Source organism: Pinus tabuliformis, chromosome 2_1, assembly GCF_031772625.1.
Source record: "Pinus tabuliformis cultivar Carrire ecotype Pingquan chromosome 2_1, CPIR1, whole genome shotgun sequence".
Lineage (NCBI taxonomy): Eukaryota > Viridiplantae > Streptophyta > Pinopsida > Pinales > Pinaceae > Pinus > Pinus tabuliformis.
This window is the reverse complement of record NC_142299.1, coordinates 126,827,233-126,849,198: the sequence shown is the minus strand read 5'-3', so window position 1 is coordinate 126,849,198 and position 21,966 is coordinate 126,827,233. Positions and strand designations below refer to the sequence as shown.

Here is a 21,966-nt window from a genome sequence, read left to right as displayed (position 1 = left end):
CTTAAGCTAAACTCATAGTGCTTATGGGTGTGAACATAATTGGTTTATTTTTTAGTGTATTCACATGAAGAAGAGAAACCATTTGGAACAAAAATGGTTAAATGCTCTTTTCTTTGTGCAATACAACCTCCAAATAAGGTGTCACCAATTGCATAACAAAAGACCTGATACATATATTAATCCAACATCAGAATGGGTAGAAGAGTCTCACCCTATCGATCTTGATATAGACTATAATATTGATGTCATGGAGTTGGGGGAAGGGATGTTGGTCCCAATATATATCTAGTAGTCAAACTAGGAGCTAAAGTGAGTGAAACACAAAGCATGGCACATGCAAGCATTAGTTGTGCAACTCGCCAACTTGTGTTAGTACTATTACTAATACTAAAGTTGTATTCCCATAGGAAAGACTTTGAGCCACAAGATGTTTTGTAGCTCTTGTTGATTATCTCCTTTCTAGTAATAGTGATGCATTTGATGAATGATTAGTACTCTTACTAATGCTAAGGTTGTATTCCCATAGGAAAGACTTTGAGCCACAAGATATTTTGTAGCTCTTGTTGATTATCTCCTTTCTAGTAATAATGATGCATTTGATGAATGATCTAGCTCTTGTTGATGATCCCCTTCTACCAATGATAATGAATTTTGATGAATAATCATATTAATGAATAATTTGTCATAAAATTGATTAAAACTTCGTTAAATTATGTATTGCATTTAATGGCATTTTTAATATATTCACCCTACTTTACATATTTTTTCTTCAACCATTTATCAATCCATTGCCTCATATTAATTGGGGGCAGAGAACGAATACTATTGAGTGGAGCATGCCAATTTTGATGGATTTAGATTCATATTTTACTGCACCGAGACTAAGAAGTTAAGGAAGCAGGTTACGTGCAGGGCACTTGTATTGCAAAACGACAACTTGTATAGCAAATGGGCATCTTCGATATCAAAAACTAATGAACCATGTTTAGTCTGCTAGTCTTGGGCCAATAAAACCTTACCTTCTGCACCTTAAAAAAATATAGAAAAACACCTTTTATCTTCTATTGGTTTCACAGTGACTTCCGGTACAAGAAAGGAGACGTGGAGCAACATCAAATTTTGGATTAAATTTAGAATCTTCCAATGATGCGGTGTGGATTAAATTTAGAGCTCTACTTGCATCTTATCCAATAATCAGAAAGCGAATCTTTGACTTGTGTAAATCCTACGAAGCTGGAATGGCTGCTAAATGTCAACTTGAAGTTATCTTACTTCGTTTTGTGTCCGAGGAATCGAATCTATGGCATGGTGGCCCATGTGGGATCTCAGTGGAAGACGCTGAGAGTAGCTGTCTGCCCTTTTTTTTCCCTAGTGGCCACTATCTTTTAATGACCACTTTTTTCCTTCTGGGGAATGAAAGAAGAAAGAACCAAGGAAATTATTAGCCATGACGATGAACTGGAGATCATGGTTTTCATTTTGGGTTTTTGTGGCCCTGCCACTGTTAATGGTGCCCTATTTTCTGCTCATTGCATCGACAAAGAAGAAGAAATTGCCTCCAGGGCCTCCCGGATGGCCCATTGTTGGGAATCTATTGCAGCTGGGGAAGAAACCCAACGAGTCTCTGGGTCTCCTTGCTGCAAAATATGGTCCTTTAATGACCCTTCGTCTCGGAATGAAAACAGCAATTGTGGTTTCATCTCCCGCCATGGCAAAGGAAATTCTAAAGACCAACGATCAGATATTTGCAGGGCGGATCGTTATACAGGCAGCCAAATGCCATTCTTACCATGAAAATTCCATGATATGGTGCCAATATGGGCCTCGTTGGCGTATGCTCAGGAAAATCTTCAACACCGAGCTCTTCAGCCAAAAGAGAATTGAAGCCTCGCAACATCTGAGGAGAGAGCAGGTGTCTCGCATGATTCGACTCATTTTCCTGGAGTCTGGCAAGGCCATGAATTTTGGACAGATTGCATTCCTCACCTCTGTTAACCTTCTGGGAAATATGATGTTCAGTGAAGACATGTTTGATTCTGAATCCAGGGACTCTGAAGAATTCAAGGATGTCATTAGGAGGATGATGGAGCTGGGAGGGACACCCAATTTGGCAGATTTCTTTCCTTTCTTGGAGCGGCTGGACCCTCAGGGCATAAGGCGCAAAGTCACAGAGTGTATTGACAAGATCTATGCCTTGTTTGACAAGTTCATTGAGGACCGCCTGGCAGCCAGATCCAGATTGACCGATATTGCTCAGACGATGATGAATAACAGAGAGAAGGATTTCCTGGATATCTTGCTGGACTACAAGAATGGCAGTACGACTAGTACCATTACGGATGATAACGCCGACCAGTTCAACATGCAAGCCATAAAATCCATGTTGCTGGTAAGTCCACTCCAACAACGCTCTCTTATTATTATTATTATCAGAGTTCGTTATCCATTTCTTTATTTTAATTCTGTTTATTGGGTGGTCTAAGCTCACCCTAAGCTAGGAGAGTCTGTTTAGTTTGTGGGGGTGAAGTAACAATTAACTCACGAGCCTCTGGTGCCATTAAGCTGGGCTAGTTTATTTAGTAGATGGAAGAAGTAATGATCTGATTTTAGGAGTGGCTTATTAGGTGGGAAAAATAATAATCTTATCAATATAATTATTTTGGCATTTGGTTTTGCTTTGAGGGTATATTAATTTGTTTTTAATAAAAATTTCTGTTATTTATTAATAGTTTAATATTTGGAATTCAATTTTTATTAATTTTCAATATTATTTAAATTTATTTATTTTTGGCTACTTATTCATAATTTAACATTTGGAATTCATTTTTTTGTTAATTTTTATTATTATTTAAATTTATTTATTTTGATTGAGATATATTATAGGCTGTTTAATAATTTTCATTTCTATTAGTTACTAATTTTTTGTTTTTAGTTTTTTTTTTTTATTATTCTTTTCCTATTATTTCCATTTTCATCCATTATAATTTTTTGTCAACATTTTCAATTTAAGATGACTTATTATTATATTAAAAACATATTTTCTTGATATATATATATATATATATATAAACACACATAATAAACATATATATTAAAGTGTATATATATTAATATAAACAATATTAGTTAATCATATTTTTTAATATTTGATAATAGGATTTAATAATACAATATTTTATTCATTGTCTTATTTTTGTGATAATTTTTTTGTCTTTATTATTTTTAATTTAATTAAGTTATATTTAAACTAAGAAGTAAGTACTAATCATTATGTAGCCTTTATTATTATTAAAATTAGAATTAATATTAATTATATTTAAATAATTGAATATAGAATTAAAATTAAAATTAAATTATTTAATAAATATTTATATAATTAAATATTATATGTTAATTTAATATTTAATTTAGTCATAATTTTAATTAATTCCATATTTTTTAAAATTGAAGTATCTATCTCTTTGAAACTTTAGTCACTCATGTTATCTTATATTGATGTGAGGTTTGGGGTTGCAGCATCTTTAGAGAATCCCAGAAAAAGATTGAGCAAATCCAGAAGCTTAAAAGCAATACACCCTATCATATTCTGCTTATAGAAGTGGCTCTTTCCCTTGTTGAGAGCCTAGCTATGACTAGGGTTTTGTTGTACAAACACAAACTCAATAACATAGGAGATCATAGACTTCCTAAGCTAGCTTTAAATTCCAGCCAAAACCACCTCAACCCCACCCTAGAAGATCAAAAGTATCTCTCTGTTTTAACTAGCTCAATTTAGAAGAAAATTAATATAGCCAAGATTAGAACGAACTCTCATGAGCATCATAGTGAAACGGGTCGTTGGGTAGTTCCTAAAACAATATGAACATCGAGGATGAAAATCAATTCCTCTTAGAGTGCGCGTGTACAACTTTGTTGCAATACTGACCTTCCTAACCTTTTACTATGTCAAAATTATAGTAAGCTCGGAGGCTTCTCTCCAAGCTTTTTGAGCATAGGAATAAAATCTTAAATCAAACTAAATAATTCGTTTTTTTAAGTCCGAAAATTTGGTCTTAGTGGAACCACCACCACCATCATCATCAATTTATCATAAAAACAAATTAAAAAATTAAATAAAAATAGGTTAACATTTTTTTATTTTGTTTAGTTAAATATAATGTGATATTTCTATGTTTGTTTTCGATTTCAATTCATTTCTAATAAAGTATTTGTATTTTTTTCATATATACGTGTTTTTTAATTAAAAATATAATATTATAGATTTTATTGTTAAATAATGAAAATTTAAATTGGAAATGAATAATTTCATTAAACATGTGATAAATTTTGAATTTATAAGAAAGATCTTTTATATATATATATATATATAATTAAATTTCAATCATTTATAAAATAATTATTCTTTATTTTAAACAATTTTAATTTTTTTTTATCTTTTAAAAAGTGAAATTTCAAAATTATAATAATCATTATCTTTTTATACATATTTTTTAAAATTAAATTTCAATCATTTATAAAAATATTATTTTTTAGTTTAAATAATTTTAAGTTTTTTTTACCTTTTAGAGAGTGAAATTTCAAATTATAAAAATGATTTTTTTTAATTGAAGTAATTTTATGTCAACTATATATCAATTTTTTAAAAGAGTCAAAGGGTTTAATTTGATTTTATATATATGAGTAAACAGGTACAAAATTATTAACTTTCTTATTTTCCAATTTTATAAATGAATTTGTTTGTATGCCTGTAACATGGAATACTTAAGCCTCCTATCACATAAATTCATATTCAATGGCCAAGCACTTGTGAAAAAGAACAACATCCAATTTATCTCTCATATATATTTTAAAATAATTAATAAATTTATTAAAAAATATTTAAAAATCATCTTAATACTTTATTAATAATACAGTCCCATTTACACAATTTATAATTAAAATCTAATTTATTATAGATAATCCTATTTAATTATCTTTTCCTTCACAGCTTCACAACTACTTTGATCAATTATATCATTTACATAAATCACACTAATAAAAATTAATTATGATAAATAATTTTATTTTTCAACACTAACAAAGAGAGTTGCCAGGTATTCAACAATTAAATCGTGAGATTACTTTCCTGATATTGTCGTTTGATAATGTAACTTAAGTGCCACCATGTTTTGATGTTGTAATTTAGGTGCCACTAAGTTCCCAGTTGGAGAAGTTTAATGGTGGAATACATTGGATGATGACAATAATGTAATGCAGGTGCCACTGAGATTCCAGGCGGAGAAAGTGAAAGATGAGACACACAGTGGGATGACAAGAGGCATACACCAGTGATTGTTATGTGGGAATAAATGAAATCAACTCTTAAAAAATCCAGAATGCAAACCTTAATATTCATATAATAGAATTTATGGGTTAAAAACAATAAGGTTATGCAAACCTTAATATTCATATAATAAGGTTAATGTGTTGATGTAAATTTGGAAGTTTATTTTACAGTTTAGTATCAGCGGATGTATAAATTAAACATATAAGTTTGTTTATTTTTTTGGTATAAATAAAACAATTTTTTTAATAAATTATAATAATAAAAAATATTATGAAGTAATTAAAAAAAAATATGAATAATTTTTTATGATTAAAATTTATATTTAATAATATTCAAAAATATAATTTAAACAATAAAAAATTATACATTATATTTTATATTATAAAAAAATTATTATAAAAATTTAAGAAATTTGCTCTTTCAACCTCATATTAAATATTAAATTGTTAAATCTAGTATCCATTCTAAATGTATTGTTGAGATTTTCTGTTTTATTTATTTTAGCAAAAGATCTCATGTAGGTGACAACAATAAGATTTGTTGCTATATTAGCGCCATCATTCTTGTTGTTGCTATATTAGCGCCATCATTCTTGAGGAGGAGTTAATGCATCCTAAATTTGTAGTGAGAGAATTTATGATTCAGTTTTATACTCCAGCTATAAAGGAAATGTAATTCCGTTGATGATAATTGTGTAGAAAATAGGGTGAGCTGAGAGTATGTGTGAAGAATGAAATTGTTGTAATCTCTCGTTGAATAATAAGATCGCGGATGCCTCTGTTTGGTAGACGTAGCCGAGATTAGTTGAGTGAACCACATTAAATCTTTATGTTATGTTTTTTATGATTTTGTATGTGCTGTGTACGCTTATTTATTAAATCTAGTATCCATTCTAAATCTGTTTTGATATATGACACAGGCCAAAGCCAAATATATATGTATTTATTTGCCCATATACATTTGCTTTTGTAATTTGTTTTGTGACTGTTGCATTCAGGACATGTTTCAAGCTGGAACAGATGTGACTGCTACCACAGTGGAATGGGCAATGGCAGAGCTCCTTCGCAAACCAGAGACCCTAAAGCGCGCCCAGGAAGAAGTGATCCAAGTGGTGGGCTGCGAGAGAACAGTAGAGGAAGACGACATCGAGCGCTTACCTTACCTGCACGCAGTGCTGAAGGAGGTTTTCAGGTTGCACCCGCCGGCTCCTCTTCTGTCCAACAGAGCAGACGCTCCTTGCCAAATCGCAGGCTTCTTCCTACCAAAACACACCCAAACGATCATTAATTTGTGGGCGATGGGGCGAGATCCCAATGTATGGAGCCAGCCTCTTGAATTTCTTCCAGAGCGATTCTTGCATGCGCCTACAGTTGATTACAGAGGACACAACTTCGAACTGATTCCATTTGGGGCAGGAAGGAGAATATGCCCAGGCCTTCCCCTCGGCCATCGCATACTTCACTTCATTCTCGCTTCTCTGCTTCATTCCTTCGACTGGTCCCTTCCCCATGCTCATACCCAGTTAGACATGACTGAAAAATTTGGACTCTCGCTGCACAAAGCTGCTCCATTGAAAGCAATCCCCACGCCCCGCTTATCCACCCATCTCTACTGACACGCTAGACCCTGCAATCTTCGTTACATATTTCTATTGAACATTAGTGCAAGCTGTCACCTTATATGGTATATTTCCTTCAGGCATCTCCCGGATTTTACTCATCTCCTCGAAGAAGATATTGTGTGGTGTTGTTTACTGAACTCAGAAGAAGTTTTCTCGCTTGGATTTGGTAAATTTTTTTTTTAAAAATCTTGCAATTTTAATTTTGCAATATTTGTATTTAAACTACTCTTAAACTATTCAATTTTTGGGAATGGTTGATTCATTGAGTTAATTACAATAAATTATATGATTTTGAAAATAGTGAGTTTTATTTATTTTATTATATTAGTTCAGGTTAAAATAAACAAGTAACCAAGAAGGATATCGAGATGGTTGAATTGTTTCGATGGTCAGAAGTGATTAGAATTCGGGAAAAAACATTTCAAAAATTTTTGTAGTAGCAATGTTTGAATCATGTTTTTGATGGTGGAAATAGATTCAAGACCATCAAAAACCTCTTTTTGATGGTGGAAATGGATTCAACACTCTAAATCTTGAAGTTTGACAACTGTAACCTGGATTTACAAAATTCTATGCCTAATTTTAACTATATCAAAGTATTTGGCATTTTATCTGTCCATTTATCACTATTAGTTTAGTATTAACCAATGTAATTTATAATGTGTAATTTTGAAAAATAAATATTTGTTTTCTAATATTAATGAAATAAAGAAGAAGGATACTGAGGCTGAGGAATTGAGTTGATAGTTAAAAGTGATTGGAATTTGGGCAAATTTCAAAAAATCTTGTAGTAAGAGTGTTTGAATCATGTTTTTTATGGTGGAAATGGATTCAACGCTATTGCAAACATTCGGGGCACCCAAAATTTTGAAGTTTGAGAACTATAACCTAGATTTACAAAAATACCTAGTGAATTTTAACAAAATTTTGCAAATTTCCATGATTTTCAGGGAAAAAAAACAATATGTTTAAACTAAGGTGTAAATAAATCCTAGTTAAGTGTTTCATTTGCATGTTTATGTCGGAATTTAAAGTCATTTTTAAATGTGCCTTGCACTTTATTGAATTAAAATAATTTTTTTGGGCTCCTTTGAAGTTCTACCAATTTTAACATTGAAATTAGTTGAAACTAATGAGTTAGGTTATTATTTGCTAAAATTTATGCAAGTTCTTTTGGTTGAGTAAGGAATTAATTTATTTACTTTATATTTCAATTTATTAGTTCCTACTAAAGCAAATCTATTAGATTCAATTTGCCTAACAACCATTATTAATTTACCATTAACCAATATAAGTTATAATTTTTTATGTTATTTTTCCTACAATATAATTTCTAACTTAAATAGCTGATCTTACAACACTTGTTTTTATAATTTATGGAGTGTGAATATTTTATGATTGTTTTATCGTTAAAATTAGTTACTACGTAATTAATAGACAAAATGGTTTTTTAAACACAATCCAATAATACAATTTATAATGAGATTGTGATTTCTTGTTATTTAAAAAATAATTTCAGCACTGTGAAAAACCCCAAACCATTGGATTTTTGCAAAGTAAAAAACTTAAACTTATAATTTTTAAAATCTATATATATATATAATTTAAAAAAACATATATATATATATAATTTAAAAAAATATCATATATATATATATATATATATATATATATATATATATATATATATATATATATATATATATATATATATATGATTTATTGTTATTTTAAATACTTTGTAGAATAATTTGTTAAGACAAATTTTAATTATTTTATGATGATGATGATGATTAATGTCCACTAAGACCAATGTGGCCTATAAGACCTTAAGAAAAGAGAGTCTAATTGTCATTCTTCAAAATCTTGTTTCTGTGATCAAAGAGTAGGGAAAAAGGCGTTCCAAGATCGCTATAGTTAGGCTAGCTTAATAAGTCAAGAAGATTGGAAGTGTGGTTGATGATAGGGAATTTAGAGCGGATGTGCGCAAGAATGAGACAATCTAAAAGGAAGTGCTTTTCATCTTCCACCTTCCTAGTATCACAAATCTGACAAATTCTATCGTCCTAGGGAGTCTTGGGAGTAAACCACCGCTCGATCACTCTCCGAAGCTCATGAGAGTTATTTCTAATCCTAGTGATGTTCATTTTCTTCTTGGTGCTAGTCAACATAGAGAGATAATTATGGTTATCGATGGTGGTGTTAGCCCTGAGGTGCAGTGCTGACATTTTGAAGGCTAAAGGAAGGACATGGGCTACTTTGCTATCCTAAAAGGGGCCCCACACGGGCCATCACCCCACTTTTCTCACTCACTTACATTTCATTCCGCTCATTTCTTAACCCAACCCTCACATCCTGACGAAACCCTCTTTTGTCTTAACCTTAAGTAAATTAATCCAAAACCCTCGCAAAACCTTACCTTTCCGCCATACGCACCCTCCACACATTTCTTGAGGACGTCTCGTACTTCTGTGTCCCTCCGCCATCGGTCTTCCCTGCCGATCTGACGGCCCACGTTTCATTTGATCAATGAAACATGCCAGATCGTTCCCCGCCGTTAGATCACCCCCTCCAAACCTAACGACTGTCGCTCATATCGCGCAAGTAACAAGTGTAGAGAATACCCGCCCGATAGAGGCGGTTTTTCTCTCTCCTCCACTACTATGTGTTATCCACTAAATGGAATCAGGTGGACTCCACCATTTACCACTTACTGCCTGATGCCCTTCCGATAGAAACCATAACCGCCCAAACAAAACCACCCCCAGGCGTTATCATCCACGCACCTCCTCCGCCTGATAGTTGTCCGATCTGCTCACCCGAGATCTAACAGCCTAGACATGTTCCGCTCCCACCACGACCGCAGACCTCCTGTGCTCGATCTCCACCATGCATTCCCCATGATCCAATGGCCCTTGTTCATGATCGCTCCCGCTTGTCCTCCTCCACTCTGTCATTTCTCCATCTGTCCGATTTGGCACGTCCCTCTGCCCATGCACCTCGTACTTCACTCCCTATCAGTTTCCCGAGGAAGAAGGTGGTCGACTCTGATAGTATTGTAACAGTTAGACCACTGAACCAAATTAGCAGGGCCGAAGGAAGAAGGAAACAACACAATCCAGCAAACAGAATTAAACAGGCATGGAGCTCCACTTGCGCAATCAAGCCAGCCACCTAACAGGGCAGCGATGTACCAAAATTGATTACTGTTTTCGTGATGGAAGGGTAATTGTGTCCTTGAACGCAACCAGGCAGTTAATGGTAGTAGGGGATATATTAAGACACCTCCAGCCCTAAATGGCTAGAGAGCATTGTAAAGAGCTATAAATAGCTGAAAGTAAGATGTAATTGGGGTTCAACTTCTAGAGACTATAGATATTCTGTTCCTTGCAGTGTCTCATCTTCATTCTCAATAATACAAGCTTCTTTTGCTGTTACATGTTCAATGTCCATTTCCCTTCTGTTCTAAACTTGCATCTGGATAGGTTTATTCATGTTTTCTCTTATGTCTAATGCTAAATAACTGTGATCTTATCTCTGCATTGGTAAATTGGATTTGCTATTGAATAGGTCATCTATGTTTCTTTTGTATCTAACGCTAGATAATTGTCATCTTATCTATGCGTAGATAGATTAGATTTGTAAGATTCATCCACTGGCTGTGGCTGGCCATCATATGTTATGTATGCATTTGCTGGTGTGGTTAGTATTCTTCATTCATTCACTTAATCTGTAAACTATTGAGCATTGGTGGTCTAAAGCCTTGTAGGCTGAGGGTGTTCATGCATGTCTGGAGTGAAAACAGGGTTGAAGTGGTTATCTGACTTGAACCAAACCATCATCCATTCCAATAGTTCCCAGAACAATATTGAAAATTACATGTTACCAGGCATCTCTGAGCTACAACCTAGGAGAGTTTCTTGGAGCGATAACAGGTGGTATTGATCACCTCCTTATAGTACTTTAGCTTTGCTTTACCCTCCAGCTCCTTAGAATCCCACATCTTGTCCTTAAAACTGGAGGTAATAGTATCTTTGATATTGTCCTTTCTTCCCTTGATGATCTCCTCCCTAATCCCCCAAAGGTTGAGCCAAGATTGAGCATCCTGATGCCACCCGTACTTGAGGTGCAGGTGAGGGTTTTGGCTAAATTTAGAAGCAATTTTTGGGAGCCTCTTAGATTCCATATTGTGAAGCTTCTTCTTATATATCAAATATCTAAACATAGCCACACTTTCAATGGGGGACTGGCCAACTTTGACCAAGAGGAGATGACAGAGAGTATTTCCCTTGATATTGAGGTTATAGGTGATGAATTTCTTTTGGATCATGTCAATATTTCTCCATGACTCCCTAGATATACTGCACCCCCAAACTTCACATCCATATAAGATAACCAGTGTGACTAGAGTCTCAAAGAGGAACCTTTTTTTACTCAAAATGTAAAGATCGACTGACTTACAATTGTTTTAAAGCTCATAATAAGCTTTCCAACCTCCAATAATTATTTTCTCGATGCTATAATTCCAGTTGAGCTGATGAGGAAAGTCAATACCCAAATATTTATAAGAAGAAACCTACTCAAGGCAATGGTTTTCATAAACGAAACTACAATGGGTGATATTTTTGGATTTAATGATCATGACTTTAGTCTTGTCGGTATTAACTGTCATGCCCATATTGGAGCAGTAAACATCAAGAGTCTTAAGGTGCTTGTCTAGGTCATCATGGCTCCTTGCAAGAGGAACGATATCATCAGCATAAAGGAGAAGAGTAATGATAATACCAACGAGCTCAGTGCCCTTGCAGTCCACAGTGTCCAGACACTCCTCTAGTTTATCGATGTAAATACCAAAAAGGGTAGGGGAAAGGGGAAAACCTTTCTTTGCCCTGATATTACATTTAATATCTTTAGACCACCCTTCATTGGTCTTAAGCTTGGAAATGATAATCTCGTAGAGGCGGATCACAACAATCCTCAGTTCAGAAGGAACCATGATCTCTTCAAGCCTTGCCCAAAGCTTATCTCGAGGGACAGTGTCGAAAGATTTTCTAAAGTCCACAAAACAACAAAAGATATTGGTTTTACTATTGCAAAATTCCTTCATGATAATACTAAGGGTGACAAGGTGGTCGATGGTCGAGTGATGTCTCCTAAAACCATCTTTCCCTTTAGCTCTTTTATCCTAGTCCTCAAGCGGAGACTAAGATTTTTTTCTAGAATGAGCCCATAAAGCTTGGCTAGAATGTGGCTAATCATAATGGTCCTATCGTTAGAGGGCATCCTTTTGTCCCCATTTTTGAAGATAGGCACAATGAGGATTTGTGTCCAAAGCCTAGGGAATCCATGCTTTACAGCCAAATTTAGAAGTTTGTGGAGATGATGAATGAGGATAGATTTTCTCATTTTAAATATCTCAGCTTGGTAAACTTCAATATCTTTGGTTTTCCCATTAGCAAGCTTATTAATCCCAAACTCAATGTCTTCCAGAGAAAAAATATCATCCTTAATAGGAGTGTTTAAGATGTTTCCCATGGTGTCTGAAGAGTCATACAAGTACTTAAGATAGTTATCCCAATTTTCTAGGGGGATAGAGTGATTATATTGAGTTTTATGAACAAGCACATTCCACCAAAACTTTCTAGGTGCAACTTTAGAAAGGTGGAGAAGATGCTCTTGTCTCTTATTAATATATGGCTTCTTCTTCCTCTTAATGAGAGCTTTGTATATACTTATATTATGGATCTTAATTCTTTAATTAAGGGCATCTCTAATTGATTTCTTGGCAATTTTACATTCTTCGTCATACCAAGGATTGGAAGTTCTATTATTTTTCTTATACAAAATCTTATTAGAAAATTTTCTTGTGGTGGTGGAAAGGGTAGTAGTAAAATGGTAATAGATTTGATCAATGTTGTTATTATAATTCAGGAAGCCTAGATTCCTTTCCAAATCCCTTAAGAAAAGGTCGGCATTACTTCTATTGAAGTGAATGTGACTTTTTCTTTCACTGTTCTTCTGCATGTGAGCAGTATGCATAACAAGATTGAGGGATAATTAAGACAAAGGTCTATGGTCAGAGTCAAGCTCGTACCTGTTAAGAAGCTTAAAGTTTGTATGGATGTCAGAGATTATATAATCCACGACGCTACTACCCAGCCCATGGAAACAGGTCATCTGACCAAAGAGAGGCCATTTATTAATACCATTACAAATGATTAGGTCATGGGAACTACAAAATTGGAGGAGTTCGGTGCCCAATAAGTTCTCGATTATGTCTTCAGATTTTCTCTTGAATCTATTAGCTTAGTGACCATCCTCATCAAGCCATAAGGGGTTGGAGTTAGAGTTGTTACTTAACATAATAGCTTGCTTAGTAGCAGTTTGAGCATTAAAGTCCCCAATCAAAAGGATATTTCCATCATTCCTTAGGTTGTAGATGTCTTTTTCTAAGGTATTGAAAGGAAAATTCTTATCCAGGTTGTTCTTCTAATAGGATGTAGAGTTTGTTAGAGCCTAGATTTGCCTCAGGCTAAAAAGACAAGGTTTTAGGTCCACATCAAACCACGCTCAGCCTCATAGCTAGCCCTACGAGGACAGGAGAGGGCTCTCTCCAGGTCAATCTCAGTGAAAGATAATCGATGGGGCTTGAGATGACTGATTTAACAATTGATCTTAGGCTAGGTATGAAGTGCAAAGTTTTGATTTGAGTTTTTGGGGGTTTTGTTGGAAAAAAGGGGCAGGCAAATTTTGGGTCCGGGGATGAGGCTAGATTTTTGCAGAGTTCAGGTAGGGGCAAGATAGGCAATAGTTTTGATGCTTTGGATTGAAAGAATGGGTGGATCAGACTGGTGAGGAGCTAAGGAGGGAAAGAGGGTCTTAAGAGTCCCCCTCAAACAGATGAAAACATGTAGAATTAAATAAATATCAAGGCAGGGCATAACAGTCCAATGAATTCTACCTTAATCACTCATTTGTTTAATTGAAGAAGAAAAGAGAAGGGAAAATGATACACATAAACATCAGTGAACTTGCAAATACATAGAGAAAAAAACCATCAAAACATAAAGCCACATGGATCCCAACAAGTGCCGCAAAACCCTGGTCTTTCCTTTGCCAAAATTGCAGAAATGAAATGTACAATAGAGTGCCAAGCAATCCCAAGTGTCCAACCTTTTATCAAAATCCAACCCCTACACTATAAAATTCATAAAACATATACATTTTCTCATCCTTGTACAAAGGGATTGAGCTCAACCATTTTCTTCAAAATAGAATTAATTACATTAAACTTGGGCCGAATTTATGAAAATAGGTGTTGAAGATGAACTCGTATCTCCTAAACCATAGCACCTGTTACAAAACTGAAAGAGGTTTTTGTAGATAAGGTCATTTTAGAGAAAAACCTCTCTCAAATTTTGGAAATTTGTTTTCAATAGTTCCCAATCTGTTCCACAAAATCATCTCTAAAACAGAAAATCATTAAAAATTTAAATCTGTGAAAATGAGTTGTAAAGATATAGTCACATATCCCAATCCATGACACCTGTGAAAAAAATGAAAGAGGTTTTTGTTATATGGCTCGTTCTTAACAACAACCGCCTTGGGTTTTTCAAAATTACTTTCCATTTGTTGTAAAATGGCCCCGCACTAAAATGACTAAAACAGTAAAAATATGAAAAATTTGCTTTATTTTACTGTAGGCTCCAAATATCACTATATATCTCCCACATAGTAGCACCTGTGCATAAACGGAAGCAGGTTGTTGTTATTTAATATGTTATGAACAAAAACCTCTTTCACTTTTGAAAAATTACTTACCATTATTTCAGAAACTAATTTTTTACTAAACTTGTCATTGTGTGCAACGACTAACCTCAAAACATGCATAACCAAGAATCACTCATTCATTTCTTCTAATCCAGGAACCGGTTATGGGAGTGTGATATACCATTGGAAAGATTTTTCCGAGCTTCTTCTGATGGACACACTTGTGACATGTTTTGTGCTGAACATCATGTGCAAAACATCTAACAAAACTAGACATAGTAAAAGCTCATGTTGATCCCTGGTGATAGGCTGCGAAGACTGGAACTAACATCGGCTCCAATGGGAATGGTAGGTCCTTAGAGGTGCCAAGAACTACAGATCTCTGGAAAGTAGACATTTCCTCTTCCATTGGGCATGGATGGTCAAACAACTGCAAATCCAAAACAACTCATACCAATCCAAAAACATATACATAATGCAACTTGTACATAAACAAATACTGAAAACTGAAATGCTGCCTTGAGCAGCTTATTTATGTACAAATCTAACTCACTTTGCTGCAAAATTGATAGATCAAGTAATGCTATAATTCCATATCAACCAATCAAGTAACTGTGACAAGGATGCTGCTTGAAAATGCTTCAACCATGACACAAATGTAAATGATGACAGCCATACATGCTCATAACGAGTCTGGTTATGTAAAAGACAATCTGACTTATCATTCAAACTGAAAAAATACTCCATATATGCGACAATAGGATCAAAGAAACCAAACTCTGTTTGCTGCCCTAACTCCTCAACACAGACTACCAACTGCAAACTGTCAATGCAAACATCCATGGGCAGCTCTATTGTTTCTTGTTTTGAAGGAGGGAGAGTTTCCAAGAACTTTTTGGGATCTCGGAATTCATATGATTGGATCTGATCATTTAAATACTGAATCTCCTTCTCAAATTTTTCAACAACTAACTCAAAGAAACCAGTTTTAGTTTTAGGAGGAAACTTCGGAGATCTCAAACATTGAAGCACGACAATGAAAAATATGTCATCAATTGCAAAATCCACTAACTGATCTCTAACTTCTTTTAAAGCTTCACAAAACACAGGGTCTGCCACATACCCTAACATTTTATTTTAGTGCATGAATGGATCAGTGAGCGTTGGAATCTCTAGATTGAGTTGGAGTCACCAGGTGAATGTTTCAGCCTTCATATGTATCTGACTGCTGTCCACCATCAATAATCAGATCTAACTTGATACATGTACTGGGGCAATTTGCAAGTTAGATGTTCCGTTTATAAGACTAGACTGGAGATTGACTGAAGCAACTTTTATCTACTTGCGCTAATGCAAAGCAAAAGCATTTTGAAGGCTACCTGGCTAACTTCAGGCTCTGTCTGTAGTCTATAAAATGAATAACACTAACAAACAAAAAATTTCTTCCCCATTATGGTTGCCACTATGTTAGAGCCTAGATTTGCCTCAGGCTGAAAAGACAAGGTTCTAGGTCCACATCAAACCACGCTCAGCCTCGTAGCTAGCCCTACGAGGATAGGAGAGGGCTCTCTCCGGGTCAATCTCAGTGAAAGATAATTGATGGGGCTTGAGATGACTGATTTAACAACTGATCTTAGGCTAGGTATGAAGTGCAAAGTTTTGATTTGAGTTTTTGGGGGTTTTGTTGGAAAAAAGGGGCAGACAAATTTTGGGTCCGAGGATGAGGCCAAATTTTTGTAGAGTTCAGGTAGGGGCAAGATAGGCAGTAGTTTTTATGCTTTGGATTGAATGAATGGGTGGATCAGATTGGTGAGGAGCTAAGGAGGGCAAGAGGGTCTCAAGAGTCCTCCTCAAACAGATGAAAACATGTAGAATTAACAAAATAACAAGGAAGAGCATAGCAGTCCAATGAATTCTACCTTAATCACTCATTTGTTTAATTGCAGAAGACAAGAGAAGGGAAAATGATACACATAAACATCAGTGAACTTACAAATACATAGAAAAAAACACCATCAAAACATAAAGCCACATGGATCCCAACAAGTGCTGCAAAACCCTGGTCTTTCCTTTGCCAAAATTGCAGAAATGAAATGTACAATAGATTGCCAAGCAATCCCAAGTGTCCAAACTTTTATCAAAATCCAACCCCTACATTATAAAATTCATAAAATATATACATTTTCTCATCCTTGTACAAAGGGATTGAGTTCAACCATTTTCTTCAAAATAGAATTAGTTACATTAAACTTGGGCCGAATTTCTGAAAATAGTTGTTGAAGATGAACTCATATCTCCTAAACTATAGCACCTGTTACAAAACTGAAAGAGGTTTTTGTATATAAGGTCATGTTGGAGAAAAAAATCTCTCAAATTTTGGAAATTCATTTCCAATAGCTCGCAATTTGTTCCACAAAATCATCTCTAAAACAGAAAATCATTAAAAACTTAAATCTATTAAAATGAGCTGTAAAGATCTAGTCACATATCCCAATCCATGACAACTGTGAAAAAACTGAAAGAGGTTTTTGTTATATCGCTCGTGCTTAACAAAACCTCCTTGGTTTTTGAAAAATTACTTTTCATCTGTTGTAAAATGGCCCCGCACTAAAATGACTAAAACAGTAAAAAATATGAAAAATTTGATTTGTTTTACTGTAGGCTCCAAATATCACTATATATCTCCCACATAGTAGCACCTGTGTATAAACTGAAGGAGGTTTTTGTTATTTAATATGTGATGAACAAAAACCTCTTTCACTTTTGAAAAAGTCCTTACCATTATTTCAGAAATGGATTTTGTACTAAACTTGTCACTGTGTGCAACAACTGACCTCAAAACATGCATAACCAAGAATCACTCATTCATTTCTTCTAATCCAGGAACCAGTTATGGGAGTGTGATATATTGTTGGAAATATTTTTCTGAGCTTATTCAGATGGACACACTTGTGACATTTTTTGTGCTGAACATCATGTGCAAAACATCTAACAAAACCAGACATAGTAAGAGCTCATGTTGATCCCTGGTGACAGGCTGCGAAGACTGGAACTAACAGAGTTGATAGGGGAAAATAGTAGATTTCAAGGAAGATCCTATTGGTTGTAGAATCAGTGATATCGATCCAAATGTATTGATTGAAGGGGTCGATTTTATGAAGTCGGATGTGAGAGGAAATAATGTTCCTAATATAACAGGTTATACCACCAAAATCTCTCTTGGAGGATTTCTTATTCTAGGCAGACCAAAGAGTGAACCCATCAAGGTGAGGAACCCTAGATTGATGATGCTCCCAAGTTTCAACTAAAAAAATAAGATCAAGATCACTCGAGATCCAACTTAACATAGGACCCTTACACCATGGAAAACAATGGTAGTTCTAGAAGAGGATTTGGAGTGATGCCATTCCCTATTTATCGTCCGTGTTTGGGACTCTATCTCTAATCATAGCTTTTCTATTCCTAATGATTGCCGATTTCCCCTCTTTTCTTGCCTCCTTGACCTTTTGTACTTTTTTCCTAAGTTCAACTTGGTCTTTTGGAATGAGGTCTTCATTTATAAATATTCTCATTCCTTTTAGGCTTGGATATTTCCTAAGTATATATAATTTATGGTCATTACAACTAACTGACATGGATTACTCTATGTTTATGCTCAAGTACCTTTCCTACCCTTATTTCTTCGGTGAGATAAGTTGTTTGAATTTGATATTTTGTCTTTAATTGTTCTTTAACTAATTCTAATGTGCCTTCTGGTGGGCTCCAGTATTGTAGCAATAATGCTACAACTCCTGGAACTCCCTTCTTTAATTTTATCAACCCGATAGTTCGTAACAAACTTGGAAGTGACAGCTGCGGCAAGAGCTAGTACTTGTGCATACAGCACCGTCGCTTCCAAGTTTGTTACGAACTACCGGGTTGATAAAATTAAATAAGGGAGTTCCAGGAGTTGTAGCATTATTGCTACAATACTGGAGAAAAAGATGGTTGGCCCCAATATTGTAGCAATAATGCTACAACTCCTGGAACTCCCTTCTTTAATTTTATCAACCCGGTAGTTCGTAACAAACTTGGAAGCGACGGTGCTGTATGCACAAGTACTAGCTCTTGCCGCAGCTGTCACTTGGTCAGCTGGCACAAGTCCACTAGGAGCTTAAGCCAACTTCTATGAGCTCTTAGAAGAAGCTTTTTAATTGATGGATGAAAGCTAACTCAAAGGAATCTAATCTAATTGCAAGAAGAAACTGAAAGCCAAAAAGAAACGCAAACCCTAGCAAACCCTAATTCTACCAGCTAGTCCTACTGACGCAAAGGAGAGCATGCAAACTACTGAAAGAGATGCCATTACTTCTAGGAAGGTAAAATGCATGTGTCTAAGTTATCACTATTTGAAGAAAACATCTTTTTGTATTTTTGATTAAGTTATTAGAATTATCATGCATGTGCTTTTAACTAGCTTTTCACTATGCAGAAGTGGATCAAGGAGGAGAAGCGCTTGGGAAAGGTTGGGAAGGTTTAGAGAGGGTCTAAAGGGTCCCTAACACCCTTCCAGCGAATCTCACAAAGTTTGGCTGCCAAGAAACCATGTTTATGAGCTTCTACAGGAAGTCTGCAGGGGTTTCTACAGGATGTTCTGTAATTCTTCTACAGGATGTTTCGAAATGGGATTTTTGAGGATGGGTGATTGATGGAAGATGCATGGATGGTTATGCAGGTAGGATGGGGGTCTGAAGTGACCCAGGAACTGATGGATGGAGTGGTGAGATGATATGTGGAAGGCTGATTTGGCTTTAAGGTAGTTGAGACAACAATGGAGAAGAAGGTAGGGTTACGTGGGCAAGAGGATGGGTGTGAAGCGAGAAGCCTAGATATGGGATGAATCAGATGGCTCTGATGAAGCTTGACCATGTGAGTGAGTGATAGAGATGCCCTGCACAATGCACATTCAACCGAATCAATGAATTCTTGCAAACAAACTAAGTCCTAGCTAACTTATTCTAACTGTCAATGAAATGAATAACCAGCAGCCTCGTTTGGAAAGAGAACCATGTACATCACGTGAGCAAGAACATTCCGAAAGATCTAAATGCATGAAAAACTCCTGCCAATCGATTCCCAAACATAAAAAGCTACTTTAACCAACAAACACAACCAAAATAACAAAGCAAGATCTAAAGAGCAGATTTTATTTTAAGAATGTAGCAAACATACATAAAGATAAACAGGGGAGGTACTGGGCGCTTGAGATGGGCCTAACCCCAAGAGCTACAGCCTCCCAAGAGAGATTTAGAGCTGGTGCAAAGCTGAATTCATCTTTATTAATCAAGAATGAAGAGTTACATCAAAACTGTCCACAAGGAGAGCTTGAGAATGAGCTGAAAGCAAAGCTAATCTATTGCATACAAATCGAATTACAAAATGACTACAACAAGGCTATGAAATGACTAACTACTAGCTACTATCTACTGGCTAACTAGCTAACATCCACTGGCTACACTGGCTACACTGGCTAAGCCAAATGAGGCCCTAAGCCTTCTTATTTATACAATTTTAGGACCCAACAGTCCTCCTACAATTTAGGGACTCGGCTGCCCAAGACTTGGAGTTGACAACAGTCCTACTTGACTTGCTTGGCTGCCCTTGTGCTGATTGATTCGGTGGCCCTTGAACTCCGAGCTGATGGTGGAGAATTCGAGGTAAGGGCCCATAAATGAAGGGGACACCTTCCTACAAATCCTCTAGCTTGTTCTCCCACGAATTTGGCTGCCAAGTGCTCATTAAGACCTTCAATTTTGTCTCCAAGTTGACCAAAAAGGCTACACAAAGCACCCATTAGACTTGTTGGCATAATGACTAACCAAATTCACTCTATTAACATAAATATAATAAAAAACATGCAATAAACTAATGAGAATGGTGGATTAAGTCAACTTAGGAGGTTGAATGAGCCCAAATAATTGTACATTTTTGGGGCTCATCATCACCCCCCTACTGAAAGTGTTGCTCATCCTCTGAGCAACCAATCTCTCTCCTCATCTTTGATGGCCCTGGTGGCTTCTTTGGCTAACATCTCGGCCGATTTCTCCTTTGGCTTCCCTCTTTTCAAACTTCCTGTAGAAACAGTTCGCTGGCTTCCTGTAGAAACAGTCCTCTGTCTTCCTGTAGAAACAGACAACACCACTGTATCTTGCTTGGCTGTGGGCGATTTTCCTTTCAGCTGGGCTGTGGTAGCCTTCATCTTCTCCCCCTTTCTGCTCTTCTTCCTCACTGCCTGCTGCTTGCAACTCTGAGCTAGTGTGATTTGATTAAGTAATATTTGAATGAGTGAGGATTTAATGAGGAGGATCTATCTCCTATAATCTCTCCTCCTTGTCTCATTCAAGTTTCTGCTCTTAATTAGCCAAAATTGCCATGATTTTCTCCCAAAAACTCAATGACGAGGCTCATCCATATGCTGATAGGCCTGATGGATATGCTGAGAAACAAATTGGTGGTGGGGTAGAGGCTGGTACTTGAGGCCTTGGACTATGATATGTTCACCATGCAACTGAACCTTCTTCCATCTCTCTTTATACCATTCAAGCTCTGCCATGCTACTTTGTTTTACGCTTAATTCAATAGCTAGCTTATCAACATTTGTGTTATACCCTTTTTCAGTTTCTCCAGCTTTTCGTAGGGCCAGCTGTGCATGATCATTCTGAGCTCCAACGTCAATAGCTTCAAGCTGCAATAAAATACCCATCTCGTAAGGGGATTCTGAATTGGAATTCTCTATTGATCGTATCCCTCTTATGGAGTTTTGCAAAACCTCCTCCAAAACAGAATCATACCTTATGTGCTCTGAAAGACAGGCCTGTACAATCTCATCAAAAGAAGTTTGTTGGCTTCGCATAGTCAAACTAAGCATTTCCAAAACCGTCTGAGCGTTTTGAATACAAGCTACACCATTGCCTGAGCAAAGCATGTAAGTGCCAAAAGGTCTGTATGGGCTGCTTGGAGAAACAAAGATCTGTTTCAGAAGAGTCCTACAAGCATCTTGAATTAAAGAATCAGGCACATTTGTGCCCTGCCAATAAGGAAAAATGGTAGTCAAGGAGTTAGCAATGGACTCAATCAGTGCAAGGAGCATCCGAGGAACAATATCATGCTTGGAAACCACGTGACAAAAGTTTCCTCCCCAGTTCTCGCGGCCAACTGCTTCAACAAGCCTTTCATGTCCGACCAGAGGGCAACCAAATGTGATACAAAA

At 35.8% G+C, this 21,966-nt stretch overlaps 1 protein-coding gene across 1 annotated transcript; it reads left to right on the top strand.

Moving 5' to 3' along the window:
• Positions 1-1,428: 1,428 nt before the first annotated feature.
• On the top strand, positions 1,429-7,098 carry LOC149199100 (cytochrome P450 76T24-like). The gene is made up of 2 exons (XM_089399363.1): positions 1,429-2,389; positions 6,324-7,098. Exons 1-2 carry the CDS (start codon positions 1,448-1,450, stop codon positions 6,939-6,941), a joined length of 1,560 nt encoding a protein of 519 aa, XP_089255489.1. The 5' UTR covers positions 1,429-1,447; the 3' UTR covers positions 6,942-7,098.
• Positions 7,099-21,966: the final 14,868 nt, after the last annotated feature.